Source organism: Varroa destructor, unplaced genomic scaffold (assembly GCF_002443255.2).
Source record: "Varroa destructor unplaced genomic scaffold, Vdes_3.0 BEIS01000003.1, whole genome shotgun sequence".
Taxonomy (NCBI): Eukaryota; Metazoa; Arthropoda; class Arachnida; order Mesostigmata; family Varroidae; genus Varroa; species Varroa destructor.
Genome location: NW_019211456.1, coordinates 48,557,367 through 48,578,236, shown reverse-complemented (window position 1 = coordinate 48,578,236; position 20,870 = coordinate 48,557,367). Strand labels below are relative to the sequence as shown.

Here is a 20,870-nt window from a genome sequence, read left to right as displayed (position 1 = left end):
CGCCGGTGCCGCGGCCCGAACTATTGGCCATGGCAAGCACGGTCGGGACTACCGAACCCCTGCTGCAAACGCGGCAAGGAAGCAACCGTTGTGACTTAACACTCGGTTCTACAGATGGTTTGCCATTGTCCTTTTCGGTAGACACGGTCAGACTGATGTACAACATCCAGGCATCCAGCTACCACTGTTCGTCAGCAGCAGCAATCAGCAGAAACGGCCAGGCACCATTTTTTGTTTGGTGAACGATAATAGAAGAAACAAGAACCTGCCTTAGAGTGATTGATTGATTCATTTGCGTTCAAGATTGCTCCAGAATCCATATGATGCTACTTAAGCATGCGTAAGAATGGGTTAATAATGGCTGACAATTGTGACATAGTTGCTAGCATGATTTTACGCTTCTGCAGATTGCCAATTTCCTTAGCCTGTTTCCTTTTTCACTACCGGTTGGTCGGGTACGCACCTTACGCCTGCATGAAGACAATATAGACCCATCAAGGCGCTGTGGACAACGCAACATAGCAAAAAAACAGTTGTGTTGGCACGTTTTCCTTCCTATGCCCTGTTGAATAGAAACAGACGTTATCGATTTATCACAAACATATTGACGTGTGCATATGGAGAAATGATCGGTGTTTCGTTTCGAAGCATCAAAGTTGGAAAACATTGTGGTATGTACACGTAATAATGAAGATTGCTAATTCCGATGTGGATGAAATAGCCTGAACAACATAATAACACGTTACATCAGTACCCTGTCAAGCTGTTACGGCAATCATCGCCTATTACCACCTCCGCCTTCAGCTTCCGTACATTGTACAGTGCGAAAACGCCAACAAAGGTAGAGCACCGCCGCTGCTCGTCGAATCTACGATCGCTTCGCCGGCCGTTATCGCTACGAAAAACAAAGCCTGTTAGCCAAGTAGCGAGTTCAAAGCTACCCAAACAGCTATATCATAGTTAGATGACTGTGTGCCGTCCTTCGCCGTACACAGTAATGGTACTCTCTTGCTGTTACATAACAGCTGTCCTGGATGGATGAACGTATGGTTAGGCTGATCGGGAGGTAGCTGACTAGATATAGCAACGGTGTAATTCTTTTCATCGTTCACTATGTCGGTCCTATCCGTGTCGGTGTCTCTCGCTGACCCGTCTTCCTCAGCTGTTCCTGCCATCGTCCTTTTATGCTGATGATGGCGTCGAGTGAACCCCGTCAATCGCCGGCTTTCTCCGCTCTTTCGCCGTTCTCTCTCGCTGTTACGTATGGGGCATTACGTAGTGGGATGACTACAAAGAAACAGAGATAATAGGCAACGACGACGAAAGAGTGCGGCCGCGTCGCAGCGATCATGGCTGTAGCAAGACAAGCAGGAAAAACATAAAGATGAGGGAATCGTCTACCAGCAGCTGTAAAGCCACTCAATTATCCGCCATCACACCACACAATAGGTAACATTATTGCGGTATAGTTTATTCATTCACCTGTCGTCACGTAACGTCGGACGAGGAGGAAATCGTTGCGGAAAATGGCAATTGTTTCAATTAGTTAGTTCCCTACACATGTATATATGAGGTGAAAGTATGCTTCCTGGCGATTATGACTATTCAATATATCCTTGATCCCCGAACTAAATAAAGTAGTCTATGTAAATAACTTCGCAACAGTGGCCGCGAATTAATCGGATCGGTGCAAGGTACAAAGCTATTAAAATGTCACTCGAATACGTCACACACGAAAAACTCCAGTGAGATTAAATTCCTGGGCTAATAACAATAGATCCAAAAATGCCAAACCTCAAAATAACTAAAAAGTTCATAAGACGCATAAAGTTTGAAAAAAAAACTGACCGTTGGCGCTAATATACACGACTCAATTGGCAGTTAACACTCTCCTTCCAAGAACAACCGTTAATTTATATATCAAAAACTTAGGTGTATCAAAAATGACCGTATGGCTTCTTAAAGCCCTTTAGATCTAAATCCTAATTAGGGTCTCTCGGCTCGCCTCATATAAAATTCTCCCCCAGATTTTGCAAAAGCAGTATGGAAGCTTAGAATAACATACACCGTCAATTTCAAGCATAAAATAACATTTTTAACTTTGGTAGGTGTTGGTCCTACGCGGAAAGGTATATGTAAAACTACATCTTTGCTCAATTCCGAAAACGACGCACTGTTGTTTGCCCAAACAAACTTGTTGTTATGTCTCAAGAAAAACTGCGATTTCATTCGACGTTAAGAACAGCAAATGGACAAACAATCCGCCAAAGTTTTCGCCAATTTTAACACACCACCCTGTATATATTACATGGAACGCATGTATATACATTTATATTTTATATTTCCCCTTCCACTATGCCAAGTAAGCTATGTCAGCTGATTACACCGTAGACCAGTACAACGAATCTCATGTACACAGTAACTATTCCCGCATTTTTTAGCTATGATTCAATGACGCCTAGGGAACTCTAAACCGTACCGCATCAATCCATGTACGCGCAAGTTGCACGTTACCACATAGCAGACCTTGTACAACGTAATACGACGGGAATTGAAACGACGGCTCCCAGGGGCAAATAATAGATATGCTACCGACACTATCGATGCCGACAACGCCACCTTACGCAACTTAAAACCATCGAATGGGGACAGCGCGGCAAACGGTGATATAATTTTTGATGATGAGTCTCATGGCTACGGTTCTGATTGTGGATGTTAGATACTAGCGATTGTCTCGGACGCTCGTTTTGCATAAACAGAACAGCGGGTGAGGCCGGCGACTTGAGAAGTGCCTAGAGCATTAAGTTCTGCTATTCTAGGGGTGTCTAAGTACTTCGGGCTAATTATGCGTGCTTTACTTTGGCGTTTCGTGCCGAGAGATACGTGTGCACGTTAGGCCTTTAGAAGAGCTTGTTAAAGAAAATTTATTGTCCAAGCGAGGTATTCTGAGAGGCACTATACAAAGACATTACCAAGAATAACAAGAACAGTAGTTATATTAGCATCAATTTGTGCGATTTGCATGCCCAAAGCCTGCTTATTTTCGTTTGCATATCTGTGCATAAGATGATATGACTTTTCAATGTTGTATGGCACAGAGTAACAGTTGCAAGTAGTGCGTTATGTGAGTGAGTTCTGCAGTGATGTAACGAAGCTTCGCGTGGTAAATTTCGCTTCTTTTCACTACTTCGATGGCCCCTTTTGCGCCGTACGTCGCGCTTATCACGAACGAAGCACAGACAGACAGACAGACAGATGATCTGGGTCTGCCCGCGTTGGCAGAGGGATCTTCTTCATTCTTTGTTGCCAGTGTAACAACAAGTTGCCTGGTTGGGAGCGGCTTCGATGCGCAAAAAGGTTATACTATATCCCTTAACACAAAAAAAGCTGTTATTTCCCTTTCTCTCCCTCTCTCTAGCTGGCGACGATCCACAAAAGAATGAATGAATGAATGAATCGCGCACGCACACACGCCCATTGTGTACAATGCGCGAGCTGCGCTGCACCTGTAGTACAACTGGCAGCCGATGGATGGGTGTGTGAATGCAATCTACTGACTTTCGCAATGGATCGATAGATGAAAGACGGCTCAAATGGTTAGCCGGAGACTCAATCGTTAGGTAGATAAGTTCGTGGGTTCAACTTAAACTTCCTTCTTAAACTAATGTAAGGTGACGTGCCTTAAAAATGTAATAAGGACATGCTAAACTATGCAGTGTACAAGTACTAAATTCATATTTCCATCATTAAAACAGCGACGTAGAGAAGTTCTCGCATCTCGACATCGCAAATAATCTCCTAACTATAAAAAGGCGTGTGACTTTACCTGTTTGATCTCTATAATTTGTTATCCGTAATGTAGTTCGTTCGTATCGATTACTAAGCAAAAATAGTGGAATATGAAAAATGTAAACTTTTTTATTTGATTTAAAAAAAAAAACACGATATTTCCATAAGCGGCCCATTTTCTATCATGTCCAGAATATTAACAATTTTTTTTTATCTATATATAGTAACATTGCCAACTTTTTGGCCTATTACAGTTTGTCGACGTAATCCCGTATCACTTAGACTTCAACGGCTTAGTAACGTTAAACTCATATTGATTGTTGTTTTAGGATAGCGATTAGGTACTACAGTGTAACATCATCACCGTTCACTTGCGACGAGTAAATGTCGCCAGCGTTTGTAACGGGTTTGCTATTGGCAGGTGGCTTTATGGATGGGTTTGTGTGTTCACCGTGCAGGGTGTGTCTGTGTCAGTCAGTATTTGTCTGCATATACGCCTGTCGCTCCGACGCTATGTGGGTATTTAGTTGGCTAAAGGCCAAAACTAGCGTTGTCGTTATTTGCCCTTGCCATTGCTCCGACTGCTTTCATTCATTCCATTTTTAATTCTGGAAACACATCCTCTCCCCGCCTCCCCCCCGTTTAGCGGCGTCCCTCACTCACGATCCCTTTGCTCTGTGGATATCGCTGCTTTTTTCCAGTAGTGTTTGAGTACGACAATCGCACCCGGGACTCCATGCGCCAGCTGAACCGCCAACGACTCCCTCCTTGTCTGCATCCGTTCTTGTAGATTTCTCGTCATTCACGACAGATAAATGGATGCTTCATGTGTGTTGTCTCACTTCGCTATCAACGCTCATTATTTGTTTGGTTCTGCTGACCTAACGGGACACAGATTGGGCGCATTGACGCTACCGGGTGACGGAATCGCAGTAAACCACTCTACGACCCCATATACATATCTTCTAGTTGCTAGGTAGCCTATTACAACATCTCGCTCTGCTCACTAGTTAACAGTGGAGTCCAGCGATGGCGTTCAATGATTTTTAATTAACAGGCCTTTAGCTGCAAGCGTCAAGCGATTCGCGCCAGGCCGCGTTTCGCCACACACGAACAGGACTTAAGTGCACGAATATGCCCGCAGATCAACGCCGTTCTATCTGAACAGTACCAAAAAGGACACTCAAGCGGCATTTCCCGATCGAGATGGGCACGCCCAATCTAGCCAGGCACATCAATGGCTAGTCCTTTCCTTCTGCACGATTAATCTTTGCCAACGTCAGACTAATCCAAGCAAACGACTGCTGAAACATGCGACCGACAACCAATGCTGAGGTGTCACGCTGGAGCTGGCTGAAGGCATGTAGCAATGAACATTGGGTCTGTCGTGTACTCGATCTATTATAACGCATACGCTGAGCTGGCTGTAACGTAGGACACTATTCCACATCTACTTCATGTTCTAGTATGAAGCTAGCAGAAGGTCGCTTTAAAGAAGTGTTCAAGAGAAATGGTTAGTGACAGCGGCGGAGAAAAGTGCCGCCGTGCAAACAGCCAGCTCAACGAATAGCAGCGGCGACAAGACGACTCGAGTCGTTGGGGTGAGCTAGTAATCCCACCGGCTGGTTGACTACCGGTGGTGTGCGCCACCGGAACGTACCGCTTGTCGCGTCACACGTCCAACAGCAATGGCGAACAGGTTTGCTGATATGGCGACCGCTGGCCACGACATCAGCCGCCTGTTGTGTCTGTGTATGTGTGTGTTACCTGCTAGCTAGCGTGCTGTTAGCGTGAGAGTCGTTGCAGGGCAGGTAAATTTCATCACAGCTCGTTGCCGCGGGGGAACATGCTGCAATTTCACGTCGGAGGGGGTACCTTATTAGCACGTTAAGTCGTGGTGTTCATCATTGAAACAAATAGGCGAGCTGGAGAAAAAGGCTGGAGAGCTGCTCAAAAAAGTGCCATCGCTCCATCTTTCGCATAATCACTATAGTATTTAAGTTAAGTTTAAATACAAGTAGATTAAACAGTTTCGCATCTGAGACAACCCTTTTCACGTAACACACCGGCCGGTCGCGGTCTCTGTTTCGAAAAACTTCTCAAGTCTTAATAACAATGACAACATATCTTTTGTATGCAGGTACTGCATTCGTGTTTCTTTGTTGTCGTTAGATAATGTCCCAACCCATCTCAATTCGAGGATGAGTGAAAGCGTCTTAAACTTCCTCGTTAACGTTTACGCACAAAAACCGTGTCTATGTTATAGCACTTCCCCTATGGTAAATTTCGTTCAAAAATGACTATTGTTGTTATCATTAGCATCATGAACATCATCCCCGTTGTCGTCGTGTTGTTGAAGACAACAATTTCTAGTTGTATCCCTGGGGCAGCGACTTCATTTTGCCGTAAAACGTTCCGGGTACGTCTACAGCCTGATATGTTTCTAGCAAACTGAGCAGCTGGTCGGAAATACTTGATTTGAAGTGTTAATTTATTACCTTATATTTGTCCCGGAGGGCATTTGGGTCCCATGTATTTCATAGTTACGTAGACGCTATGAGGTTTCTTGTTCTATGCGGTTGCGCTGTATATGGGATTCATCAAAACGAACTTAGCACAGGTATGATTTAGATATGATTATGAGTATTATTGCTTGCACTACCATATGCTAAAGAACGCTATACAAATGGCGTCCGATCGCTGCAACGATTCGTGCATTTACCTACGCCCAACAATTAAAAGCATCTCGGCGAATTACGGACTAACGTTTCATTTGTGTTTTCGTGATTGTGCCCGCCAAAATCTATCTCGACCCAAGAATCAGCTAATGGTTTCTATAACGTTCCAAATCGCTACATATGTACGTCAATACATCCACAAGAATCATTACCGGTACGCCAAAGAAAGAAGAACGCGCATTCGATGTGTTGTTGTTGTTGTTGTTGTCACGATCAGCTGATCGTCCTAATGTTCGAAAGCCCACGCGTTTTCATATTGTTATGTCTCATTGAAAGGTCGCCATTTCAAGTTTGCGATCGCCGAGACTAATCGACCTGACGTTGTGGCCCATTGAGACGCCTTGAAGGCAGCTGACCCGCTGTTACCATCCGTCTGGTTGTGCTCGAAGCTTCGCTCGTGCAGACGAATGCGTACGCTTATCCACATGCTCACCTTGTCGCTGTCTAGTTCATCGGACGTCATCAGTAAGAACGAATGCGCAGACTCGAGCTCCGATGATACAGAAAGTATTTTTTTTTTTTGCTATTAGTGTAAGGAACGCAGAAAGCAAACATACAGATGAAGATAATTACGTTACAAATTCACACTCTAATTGTAATCATTAAACGTTCTCGTCCCATTATGGGAATAGAAGATAGAAGAATTGCCGTATGTCAGATTAATCGGTCGTTCATTCTAACCACACTGAAACTGGCCGCAGTCTGCTGGCACAAAAAGTGACTATACGTAGTATGATTCACTGATTTTTTATTTCATTTGGGGGTAGCGCAAGAACGAGGAACACGATGCTGGTTCGAGGAGAGGTCTGCGCGCATGGGGAGAAATACTCAGTCTATTGTCGCCACTTGTTGCGTCGCTGTGCAAAATCACGTTTTTCTATTTGCGATATTCGGTGCAGGTTATGTCGACCAGCATAAGACGAACTCGTCACGCTGCGCTAGAGCGCTACGGCCTCCTCATACAGTCAACATGGCAACAGAATCTGTGTGGTTAATGTTCTAAGAAGGGGGAACGCTTCTAATGCGTTGGATAATTAGGTATTTTCCACTCTTACTTCGTGTCTTGCCATTAAATATTCAATGTTAAGCTCAGATTCGCAAACGCTTTCTAGTTGTCGGTAATGAAAGGATGGTGTTAAAGAATCGAAGATTAAACTCGTACTCTATCGGGTTCGATGTTCGATTGAAGTGCTAGCCGATTCTGGGTCAGGACTTTACCGTTTTTTTTTTTTAAAAAAAACTGCTGACAGAATAATAGAAATGTGACTAAACCACTTAACATTATAGTATTTTTCAATTACTTTCTTATAACAAGCAGACGAAAAACAGGTAGTCGTTTGTTACTGAAATATGTAAGATAATGTTCAAGTTCTTAGCGGATTTGTATTGTGCTCAGATTTTTATCTTTGAGCAGTTTCCTTATGATTTTGTATGCATCACAAGCAGTCTTTGAGATTTTCATCGAAAAGGTCCGATGCTTTGCTTATATGATGGAATGAAATGGCTAGAAGGATCTTTCTTCAGCTTCCCTTAGATAGCCTCACAGCCAAATTAAGACTGGGACTAAAGCTTAGAATGCAAGCTTTTACAGTTTTATAATCCTCACGTTTGTCTCCTGGCTTAAAACCAATCCCAATTTCGTAGAGATTTTATGGCACACATGAGTGCAACTAAAGGGGGTCTCTATTCGGCACCCACTTTTTCCGCACCCGTCTACCATGGGAATGATTTCAGGCGAGTCAGTGGCCAAGTGTAGGGTTTGACTAGCTGTCGTAGTGAAATCGTAGTCGCGGTAGTATCTGTAGCAGTTTGTAGCCAGCCCGAATAACGACGATCCAGCCGGAAAGCGCAGGCTTTTTCTTTTCGCTGGTTTCTAGTGCTTTTCTGTCTAGCCTTTGCTACGGCAAAGACAATGATGGGTAGATAAGACAAGTCGGTTTTGTCTGGTTTCACTGAATTTCGATTTATTCTATTACCCAACTCAATGCGGTTAGCTTACTTTTACCACTGCTGTCACAAGAAGAATAGCTCTTGCTCCTAGCTTCGCAGCTCGTTCCCCCGTTGTATAAAGAGAAGGTGCATGGGATGAGACTTCGCTGCTCAGCGAGCTCAAGATAGCAGCTTGGTCGTCAGAATGTTAGCAAACCCAGTCTCGTTCGGTCGCCATAGAGCCGACACCCCAGGCCGCTTCTTTTTCACACGCATTCCTCTTTCTGCAACGCAGTTTGAACACAGTACGAATAGGGATTTCTCGTCTTTTGGTGCCTATCGAGTAAAAGGTCACTCTCCTTCCATCGGAAAGAATCGTGCACCTCACTAATCGTTGCAACTTGGAATCGAAGCCGATTTACTGCATACCAGAAGCAATATCAATACAGCCAGGAGCACCAGGCAACCGACGAACGAGGTTAGATAAGAAATTTGGGAAAGCCAGATCTCACTTCAATCTTTGGAGTAAAGCTGTTCTATCGCAACTACCTCTCCTGCCGAAGTGTATGTTTCGTGCTCGGTGCACTCGTACAGAAAGACATGCGAACGCCTATCCATACTCGAGTGCTCCATATAGATGCTTCATATGTGGTTAGCCGTTGATGGCTATATGCATTCTTCACAACATTGCTCATCGTGGTATGGCAAGTTATACTACAATATACAATAGCACTTAAAATAGCGTAACGCTACACTTTTATCAGTGACATCAGATTATAGCATCCTACCTCGTTGCCGCGATGCTGGTAAGCCGAACAATACAATCACGAATGCCCAAAAACAGCCCCGCCAAAGAAAGAGGTGGTCTATTTACGTCGAATCGCTATGCATCGCATAATAAGACACATTCTTTTCAGCGCGCTAGAAAAGATCTGCGCACAAATGAATGATTGATTCATTTGCAAAACGTTCCGGCGTTGATGTTTAAAAGCAAGACAAGACATCGATTAATTTATGATGATTCAATGAGGTTGTTCCAATGGCCACGGCTAATACATGCATCGTGCATTGAATCATTCGTCTGCACGCTTCCACTTTCCTACACGAAACAGAACTATACTCAAAATGTTGGATCTGACGATCCGCTGTTTCAGCTACAGGTTTGATTGACGAAGCCATCAAGTACGAAAAAGCCAGCCACTGCTCATTGACCATAATTCATTTCTACATATAGACACGATCGCGCGCAGTGTCAACTCACTGTGGTTAGCTACTTCATTAATGCCAGGTACAGCCGCTAACGATGCATGACGACCCGACCAATTACGGTGGCGTACATGTGTCTATATAATCAGCACTAGCATCAGGCCGCGTGTTGTGTCAAATATAAACGATACAAGCGTCATAGATGCCAGCACAGCAATTTCTTAGTGCAGTTTATGCCATTACTGTCTACGAGTGAGGATGTGCTGTCGTGCGTAGATTTGTGTCGATGCTAAGGCTTTCCTGGTCTTATCTGAAGATGACGGTTGTTTGCGTTTGGGCGATGAGTGGGTCGCCGCCGCTGCTCATAGGCCGCTCTTCTCCCTGGCAGCTACCGTGCGATGCCGAATGTTTGGTCACAATCCGTAGTAACTTGTCAGCAATAACTGAAGCAGTAACGAGTCGTTCTTAATATTTCATTGAGTCGCTCGTTCGTCGTGCTGGGTCATTTCCTTGGGTCTGCTCATAATCAAGTAGGATGTCACGTGTCGCTGCTTGTGTTGCCGACGACGACGATGGAATCTCCTCGCATTCAATCGGCGCGCTAAACAGAACTAATCGGGACTGCTATTGATGAAAAGAGCGAAGCGAAAAACGCCAACGTTCTCGGACGACGGCCGGGTCAAGCTGCATCGATGTTCATAACCGTCCAACGTAACAATGACGGGAAAAGTGCCGGTTTTGAACGACATGCCAAGCCATTGTGTTTGATCACTGTATATTTACGCGTAACCAAGCACAAAAACAACGACAATATCCATAGTAATAGCACTACTATCATATTACATTTACGTATGATTGTCCTTCCTCATCAGAGCTGGTGGATATAAGAGTTCGGTGCTGATCGTTCGGTTTCTAGTGACTAGACAAGAGTGTCAATCAGCTCTAATTCAATTACGCCGATAGATGTTGAGATAAGCAGGTAGATGAAGCGCTGAGGAAACATCTCTTCAGGATCGTCACCTGGTCCTTTACAGTTGTCAACGTTAGACTCCTACCATTTGGCCCGTATTATTTTTACGTATTTCTCGTTCTATGGTCCTTACACTTGAAGGCGTAGATCCGTAAGCTATGCGACAATGGCAATCGAAAGTTTTAAAAAAGGTTAGATGCGCATGCTGTATTCGCGTATTAACTCAAAAACTCTGCTTTATGTCGCGAGCTGATACTCCGACCAGACTGTAACTGATTGGCCCACTTGACAGCACAAGATTAGTAGTGTATAGGCCAATATGAAGCTACAGGTATGCTGCGTCGGTTACATAGTTGTAATGGTGGTAGGCGTAATGGCAGAGGCACTACGAGACGGAGGATAAAAACAAAGCGGAAAATGATAAGAATGGCCACAGCCAATGTTCCACGCCGATGGGCGCTTTTGGCGCTGGTGTTGGCAGGGGGTGGCATTCGGTGGTTGTCCGCTGTCGTTAGTTTGGTGAGTCAGGTGAGCTGTTGGGTAAGCGGTCCGTCCATCCATCGCTCGGCCGCTGGGCTGACCGACCGCCTGATCTGTTGAGTGGCCGTTCGCCAACAAGAAGGACGACGGCGACGTCGACGACACTCGATCTGTTGGTCCGACGCGGCGGCGATAGCTACCGTCGCCGTTGTCGGAACACGCGACGTCAGCAGAGAGACACAATAGTAATAGCAGGACGCGCTTAGCAGAGTCAGCACTCAACTGCCTACCGGCCGCCGCACAGCCATTCTCATTCGGTCCACACCCCTCCTGCCTCCGCCATCTCAGAGCAACACAAGCGGCAGCACCAACAGCAGCCTCAGCAGTAGGAAAAAGAAAAGTTCAGCGCCGGACTCTGTGTGCGCCCCAAATCTTTCTATGACCTTTTCTAGTCTTTCCTTAGTCTGCCTTCTGTCGCTGAAATGCTCACTAAGCTTCTTCCCAACTGCCACTATCAGAACGATGGTCTGGCTTTATCCCTCTCGTTTTTTTCTCTCAATTTCCCAGGGTCATGAACCATAGCTGAGTCGACCGGCCCTCGCAGGGGCTAAAGGAGACTTGCTAGCCAAGCACGCTTCGCTTACAACAAATGAACCTGCAGCGTCATCATGAACTGACTGTCTAAGTCCACCGATACAATAGCAGTGGCGACGACTTGCCGACACCGCCGTGCCCGTGGCTGCTGCCATCAGCACCCTATCCTCCAACCACAGCCGCCGCTCCCACCTCGACGACCATTAACGGCCCTACTGCAGTTCGATCGATACACTTGATCTGTACTTCACTATGTTTCCCTTCAATCACTCCCTCCATTCCTTTCTGCGTTTTACTGTCCCCGCTCCCCTCTCTGTATACGTCTCTCCCTTTCTCCGTAAAGTTTAAACTCGTTTTCTCGGCTTCTCCCCCAAAATGAGTTCTCCTATGCCCAATGCACGAGCTATACAATAATATATAATCATACATATAACAAAACGTCATTTGCATCACCATTATCGCAGTTCTTTTTGAGTCGGTTCGTCAACTGCACGGTTTGATAGTTTACCAATGACTAAATGTAGAAAAATAGTATCAGTATTAATATGAAGCAATGACTCCGTTGTCGCCCTTTCAATGGCGGCATGTAGCAGTGTCAATGCCCACGACTGGCCTACAACTGGCGGACTGCGCGTGAATGCCAACCCAGCCATTCGATATAGACAAGCACCGTCAATGTACACATATAAATACGTACATACTGCGAGTCGACAAAGGTAAAGAGAATACGATTAGAACTATTCAGCTGTATGATCATAGGCCAGCCCTTTAACCTTAATCTCGTCAGCATAGATGCTGCTGCTGGTTCGGTACGCGCGCCCCACAAGAACAAGCCGCGAGAAAACTGGCTCACGTCTCCTCGGTGAGCCTCAATGGGCCATGTCCAATAGCATAGGCCTTTTGTCTGTCGACTCGTCGGATACTGCATGCCGACAGCTCCGGATAACGCGTCATGAAAAGAGCATGTTTCATGCGGCAGCAGTGCGTACCGTAGCCACATTGCGAAAGGTCGCAACGCCTCTGCACGGCCGTTAGGATTCGACAGTAGTAGAATTCTGTTAGGAAATAGAGCTGAGTGAGGGATGGCGGGATCGGTTGGGCTGAGCGGCGTTGGGCTATGCACTCTCCATAAAAGGATGGTATGGCCGATGAAGTATAAAAGGGAGTCTGGCCCTAACTGAAGGGAAGTCACTAAGAGTGGCGGTGACAATGAAAGAAGAAGAGGCCTAAGCCTACTTTCGCCGCGCCTTGACAAAATAAGTTGCACATTGCCACTCTTCTCTTTTCCTTTCGCCCCTCTACGTACAGCACTTAGCAACCTTTTCACTATATTTTATTTTTCAATACCCTAATCACCAGGTGCTGTTGCTCGTGTGCTTTGGCGTCACTCATTTTCAAAATTCGATATTACCCTGTTTTGCTGTGAGCACGGCTGCCGTTCGCTCCCTGTTTTTTTTTGTGCCTCCCTCCGTTGTAGACCTCTCGAAGGCTTCGAGAGTCCACATTCCATTGGACACTTCAACTCATCGTCTGGCTTAGTATGGCTTGGTGCCATCGGTGCGGCTTACGATGTTAATCGCTCGCTCCAGGCCTGAGCTCATGACACAGAGGCAAACAGGCGGCCCGTACACACACATGCACACTCACAGAGGGCCCAGGAGCACAAACGAACGCCATGTACTCACCCAGGCTACACATACTCCGGCCCTTTCCCACCCAATACTCAAAACACTCCCCCCAGTAGTCCCCTAGGGGACGTGACGTCAGGATCACGTGCATCTTTTTAAGGTAACGCCTGCGTTAGGTGAGGGGCCCGAAGCTAGAGGGAGGTGACTAACGAAACAGCAGGAGGGGTCAAAGGGAAAGAGTTTCCCTGGACGGGCGACCAGGCAGGAACGAGTATGTGTGTATATACAACAATACTGTACTACAGGTACCTCTTCTCCGTCTTCTACAACAACAACAGAATATCTTTGTCATCCTTCGCAACTGTCCTCCTCACCATCGCCGTCGTCATCGTCGCTGGCCTCCTCTTTTGGACCTTCCCCGATCTTACTACTCGCTTTGATGGCTATCGCAACGAACCGTGCCGTGACTAAGGTACGAACGTTTACCGTCCGTTTACTGCTTTGTCTCCTTGCTCTCCTCACGCACGACACGCCAAAAAAAATAAATGTTAGGGAAATAGGCAGGCAGGCAGGCAGCTATTCCAAGGTTCATGACTAGGACGCGCATCAACACTAACACACTGACTGCTATCAGTCAGACAGGTAACGCTGACTATTACCAGCAGCGACACACTGGCCGGTCTTTCATTCGTTCCTCAATCGGTCTGTCTATTTGCGTCGCTCTGATTGAGTAAAGTGCGTGAAGGAGGTAAATGAACAATGCTGGGGACAGGAGCAGCCGCGCACACGGTGACGATGGCTACACCGCTCGCGTTACCAGCATTTGTATGAGCGCCGGATAAAGAGGACTTTGAACGATGACGCTTACGAGTACAATAATACATATACAGAACTATTTCATGTTTTGATACATATGTACATATGCATGCGTATGTAGGTATATGCGTGTGCATGTGTGTGCGCGTATGTTGCTTGACGAATAAACATTTTGCTACTAAACAGAACGTAAGGTTGTACTCACCGGCCTTAATGCTGGTCGCCGCATCAAACGAATATACGCGTCCGACCATGTGGTCCTTCTTGTAGTTGCGTAGCTCGAATGGGGCGGCCATCACAGCCGCGGGCATCGACTCACCGCGGGTCAGTGGAGGCCGCGTTAATTCTGGCGGCGCGATGTGTGAGGGGTCAAGGTGTACGCGCTTGTCCAGTTCGGGCTCCTCCTCAGTACCCCGCTCTCGCTTTAGGGCCCTCTGATTAGATAAATGTCTTCGGGGTTCTTCAGCACTTAGCTGGGCGTGCGTCGGTGCGTGCCGATATGACGCCTCTATTCGAGTATAGCGGTCTCTCGGTGCTAGCGCCAACGGAGCTAGAGTTGCAGCTGAATCGCCATTGAGCTCATGGCGTTTGAAATGTGGCTGGGCCACCGAGCTGGCAGATGGTCCCGGTGGCGAGAAGCCATGTGCGCGTTTAAGTTGTCGTGCGCTTTCGAGAACGATTTCGATGCGGTCAGCCCCTTCATAGTTTACACAGCCTCGACAGACCGGCTCCGAGAAGTCGTCGATCATCGCCCACGGCATGCGAGGCAGGTCACATAGGTAGCATTGTTGGCGTTGCGCGCCACGAGTCGAAAGCCCGGCCGGTGTCGACATCTTCACCATAGCTTCCGCGCGCTCTCCGTTAAGGTCCAGGTTTGTCGTGTTCAGTTGTAGAGAACCGATTGAGCCTCCGGGGGCCAGTAATGGCCCACTACCACTGGCGCCGTTAGGTTCGAATACTCCACCGCCGCCAGCGCCGCTTGCGAGAACCGCTGCCTCAGCCGCCTCGGCAGCCTCTATCAGTAGCTGCTTCGGCTTGAGAAATTGCAGTTGCGCGCCAGTGTGCCGGACACCTGACAGCATGCTAACCTACGAACCGGCCCGAAGCTGGGGACCGGTGCGCACTTTCATGCCGGCCCTCAGTGGCCTGAAGATCAACACTGCTGCAGCTGTACTGTTGCGTGTGGCACACTCCAGGCAGAACCTAGACACACTATCCAATTCGCACTCACAATCGAATACGTTTTCCCCGGCAACTTTTCAGCTGAAATGCGATCGCCGACTTGGCCCTCGGCTGTTCGTGACCTGTTTTGCGGAACTAATAATTAGCGTCCTACGTCGTATAGGCCAACTACGATGTGTTTGATGCCACTGTTGTTGTTATGGTTTCAACGATGATGGGTCTTTCATGATATTGACGTTGTTGTACTAGTCATTTTCCTTTGTATTGTTGTAGCTGATGTCATTATTATTATTGATGTTGTTACTATTGGTCTCGTTTGTCCGCAGGCAGACCCCACGGCGCGCTAGTTGCGCGGCTGCTCGACGCCTCCGTTACTAGACCGCTTCGGTCAGCGTCGGTCAGCAGCCAGTTAACCCGTCGGTCGCTCAATGAACGACCAACTGCTGTTGTTATTGATGCTGTTACTGTTCAACGACCAAGGACCAGCCTTTGCCGTCGGCTGCCGGTATTCGTTTGTCTGCCTGTTTCTCCTCTGACTGACGACTGGATGTCGATATAGACGACGCTGCTGCTGCTACTGCTATTGGGGCTGTTAGTGGCGACGACCGCGGAGCAGCACTGGAGACGACCCGCAACAACTGACGACGGCCGCTACTACTGCTGGCGTCAACCGCAGTCGATCGCTAGTCAGTCAGTCAGTTAAGAAAGCAAGTCACGAGCGAGTAAACTACTAACTCATGATAGCCCAACCGACAGATAGGCAGACGGTTTACGAAGGCGCGATCCCCGGCAAGCACCGTCGGTTCAACGCGGCACAAGCGGCGTCGATTGAAATGGCGAACGAAGTAAGCACGATGACGACGGCACACGGCGCAGTGATTGTGGCATAGACAACACCGGTGACGACGACGAGGAGGGCGCTTGGACGCTTCGTTCGTTCGTTCGTTCGTTCGTTCGTCCGTCCGTTCGCTCGTTCTTGACTAGTTGCTCGTAGTAGACACTACGGCAGCATTACAGCCAATATTATTACTGCTGCGGCAGCCGATCGCTAGTTGATGCTCCTATTCGTGCTGCTGTTTGCTCGCAGACGCGATAGCTAACAAACAGTGACCGCTGTAGTCGGCGACGATGGCGCCGGCGGGCGCTTGCACATCGATGGACAGGAGTCAGTAGTGGCAGGAGGCAATGAACGGTGGAGGGGCATGACACACGCTAGACACTGCTTGCTTCCGCTGTTACCAATACTCGCACTATTCTTGGGACATCGATGCTAGCGAATCTCGGTTTGACTGACCATTCAGTAAAAAATAAACAAAGAAATCAGATATATTGGCGACTAGGCACTGGTCTTCATAAAATCTTCCTGGGATTGCGCCGATATGGTAAAATCAATTCCTGTTCCGTTTTCTACTGCCTTACAACGCTGCGATGAGTCGCCTGAGCCACTTTGTTATCGTTGTTAAAATATCCACCTTTCGTAGTATGTTGCAATGATTTTCGTTATTATTATTCTTAGTAATATCTGCAATTGCCACTCCCTGGAATACTGTATACACAGAGACCGTACACGGGATTGTGTTCTTGTTTTACCCGGCGCTGCTGTTGCTGCTTCCTTGTAGCATGGCACAGACAGCTGGACAAATAGGCCGACAGAGAAAAAAGACACGCGGCTTGCGTGGAGTGCTCACACCTGCTCTGACAAAACCGACGTGACCGGCGCTCACACTACTACAACAACTGAGAGAGTAGTACTATTACTGTTAATACGGCTGATGACGCTGATGTTGGTGCTGTGTTCATTGGTATTATGCTGCGGGCCGGTAAATGCCGCGACTATTACCGGCGGCGGCGGCGGCGGCGGCGGCGGCGGCGGCGGCGGCGGCGGCGGCGGCGATGCTGATATCGCACTCGTTACATGTAAAGAGGGAAGTCACTTTCGCTGCTGATGCTGCTGCACAGCAAAAGTTGCACTTGAAGTCGATACCGTCGACACAACTAAAGACAAAAAGAATATTAATAACACGAAGAAACGAATTTCCTTCAAGACTGCACAAGTGAAAAGCACACACTGAAGATACGGCGCAGTGGTCCCAATGCGGATGACAACGCCATTTAAATGAAACTGCACTGGTTCGTTGCGTACGATTTCTATCTTTTTCTTTCTTTTGTCAACGATCGCCAATAAATCAAGGAACGACGATGGCGGGCATAAGTTGCTCGTTATTGTTTCGTTGCAATTATTTCCGACCGTTGGATTCGTAAGAATACTGAGCAGAGGACGAAGGTTAGCAGTGATCTTTTTCCATCCGTTCTTACGATGTTGCCGAGAACGATTGAAGGTATCGTGGCCTGACGACGCTGATTGCTGATTGACTATACTGTTTTTTTGCGAAGAAATAAAGATTCAGCTTATTTGCGCGCACACAGTGTCGTTTGCTGCTGTTCTTCCAGTTGCAGAACGAGTGCTATCTGTACCGCTTCCTCCTCCTGGACGTCGATATCGACTACGATTACTGTGACACTCGGAGTTGATTGCTTGCCAATGTTATGCTAACACTCACTTACTCTCGAGTTAAATAGTACTCCCGTGGGGAATAAGGGGAGGGTTTCCTTTACCCCCGTTTTTTTGACATTTCGTCTGACGCGATTCGTCTGGCACTTTTCGTTCCCTGCGCTATTGCAGGTTTACTCCGATATCTCCGTGTGAACTTCGAATGGTAACCGTTTGAGTGGACTTTTCCAGTAGTGTTAGGTCATAATGATATTTAAGCGTACATTCTGTTCGACACCAGCTTATCTATCACTTCAGAACTCTCGTGCTACGGGACAGAGAGTGCCGCACTCGATGCAAAACACGTCACACGCTAACCAGCATTAACTTCGGCACTCGAAGTAACCGTATTGATGCCGTCCTGCTTACGACACTGGCAGTAGGAAACAGTCGACTTTTGTTGTACTCAGCGAACCCGTAGCGGCAACGGCAGTACAACTAGTTACAACTGCCCCCGTAGTTGTTAGCATTACAGAAGTACGACGACTTTTTTCACTACTGACTTTAGTCGACTACTCTCTGTGTGATGATTGTTTTTACAGCCAGTGTCGCCGTCCGCCTCTGTTCCTGCTGTACACAGCGGCTTTTTTTTAATCACGACTTGAATCGGAGAGTTGACTGTTGTTGTGTTCCGTCTGTTGCTGTACTAGTTGTCCGTACTGCCACTGTTGTTTTTGTTGTTAGCTAGCAGCTAACAACGGCCTGCTCCTATACGCACCACTGCCACGTCTATCGCTTCTGCTAGTCGCAGTCGTGTAGCAAAAGGACGACTGTTCTCTACCGCTGTAGTTGTCCTCGTCAACTTGCTGTTACTGTTGTTACTCTTATTACTGTTATTACTCTGGTACTTTTTCTCGGTAACTGGACTACTTCTTCTAGCCGACTACAACAACCCCAGTCACTGCGGGCCAGACCATTGTTATTGTTGTTGCTGCTGCTACTACTGTTGTTGTTGTTGTTGTTGTTGTTGTTGCTGCGACCTACACGATAGGCACTGGCGTCGATTCGCCGTTGCAGCAACTATTCACACAACACATTGCATCTAACCAGACGCATACACAACGGTCAATTGCTGCTGCTGCTGCTGCTACTGCTGCTGCTGCTGCTGCTGCGGCGGCGACGACGACGACGGCCGCTGCTGTCGCTGTTTGCAATAGTAGTGCTGCTGCTGCTGCTGCTGCTGTTGTTCCTACTAGTACTAGTACCTAGTAGCAGTAGTAGTAGCAGTACTAGTAGTTGTTTTTGTTGTAATAGTAGTAGTAGTAGCAGGCCGAGTGGCACTGTGATCGTTGATAGCGGTGCTGACCAGAGTCGTTGATGCTGCTGGCTAGCCACTACTGCTACTGGCGGTGGTGGTGGTAGTGAGGCAGGCGGCGGCGGCAGCAGCAGCACGGCTAGCGACGGGCAACTACTGCTGCTGCTGCTGCTAGACGAAGAAGAAAAGCCAACAGCGAGCGAGCGAGTGAGCGAAACCGCCGAGTGAGAGACCCACCGACGACCAAATGGCGGTTGGATACACAGACAGACAGATAGAGCGTTGAACGAACCAACGGCTGCCGCCGATAGCGATGTCGCTGGCGACGACGACGACGACGACGACAAGAAAGAACAGTTTCGCCGCCGGCGCCACTTCCCCTTCAGCCGCTGGCGCGGCTTAGCTAGCTGCTTGTGCCACCGCTCCTCACTACCGCCCGGCTGGATACTAGCCGTTGCCGCTGCTGCTCGGGGCTCTGCTGCTTCTCGACCGGAGACAGGCACACAAGAAGGGCCGCCATTCACCGCCGCTGCCAGCCACCCAGCCCGTTTGCTCGCTCAATTCAGTCAGTCAGTCAGTCAGTGGTTGCCGTATGTTGCTGCTGCTGCTGCTGCTGCTGCCGCTGTTAGAGTGACGGTGGCCGTGTTGCGAGCGCTGCCGCGAACAGCAGCGGCCGCCAGGTGGCTACTGCGCATGCACGCCGGGGCTGTCAGACGGCCGCGACGCCAGGCCAGCCACTGCTGCTGTTGATGGCTATCCCGTGCGACGATGGCGATGACAACAGCAACAACAAAATGAACAACAGCGGTGACGACAACGTCAACAAACGCAACGCCGTGTATGAGAGGGACCTGCGTATCTAGTTGCACGTTATGTGTGTGTGTGTGAGAGATTCAGAGGGTGTGCTCATGCGAGGGTATTAATGCTGCTGATGAGGGTACTTCTTTTCGTCTGTGCCGGGTGATGGCGAGAACGCTGTGCTGTTCTGCCGTTCGGGTGCGCAACGAGTACGTCGACCGGGAGTTGAGTTTTGGGCTTTTGCCAGCGCTCACAGGAGCAGCAGCGCAGAACCGGCCAGAATTGAGCAGCTTCGTCGCTGCAGCCCCCTCAGTTACGGCGGCGGCGGCGGCGGCGGCGGCGGCTCTCTGAAGCGCAAATCGACGTAAGAGCACCAGGAAGCTGCCGCACCAACACATCGACGATCACGCTGACGAAGACTACGCTGGCGCTGACCAGCCAACAGCGGATCCTCGTACTCACACTCACACTCACACAGATACAACACACACACACACTCACATACGCACACAGACAGACACATTCACATAGAAACACCCAGGCGCGCATACACACACACAGACGCACAGAAGCACAATATATAAATGCCCACCCATCGCCATCCACAGGCACTAGTTTCGTCCGTCAAGCCCCAACTCGTTTCCCTCCCTCCCCCGACTCTTTCTCTCTCGCTGGGTATTTCCCCTTCACTCTCTTTCGCGACCGACCGACTGACCGAGCGACGCCTAGCCTATAGCGCTACCAGTCAGCCAGACAGGCCGACTCGCGGCGGCAGCAGCATGCAGCGCCACGATGCAGCTCACTCGACAACGAGACACCACGACGCGGCCAGCGCGCAGCCACCTTGGGAAAGGAGGCCGGCAGACAGGCCCGTCGACTGGCCGGTCCGTTTGACGGCCGCATCGCCGCCATCGCCATGCTGGAATTCTTGCGA

At 48.3% G+C, this 20,870-nt stretch overlaps 1 protein-coding gene across 4 annotated transcripts in view; it reads right to left on the bottom strand.

The window, feature by feature from the left end:
- Pits (Protein interacting with Ttk69 and Sin3A) overlaps positions 1-19,572 on the bottom strand; it is a 41,434-nt gene extending 21,862 nt beyond the window's left edge. For 2 of the 4 annotated variants that reach the window (XR_015323882.1, XM_022800571.2), the window contains exon 1: positions 14,356-19,513. Coding sequence is in view for 3 of the 4 variants with exons in the window: in XM_022800571.2 (XP_022656306.1) it covers positions 14,356-15,232 (877 nt within the window). In the remaining variant the exon portion in view is untranslated. Of the gene's footprint in view, positions 1-14,355 lie in introns of all 4 variants that reach the window. The other 2 variants (XM_022800572.2, XM_022800573.2) reach the window with 1 other exon arrangement.
- Between the last annotated feature and the right edge of the window lie 1,298 nt (positions 19,573-20,870).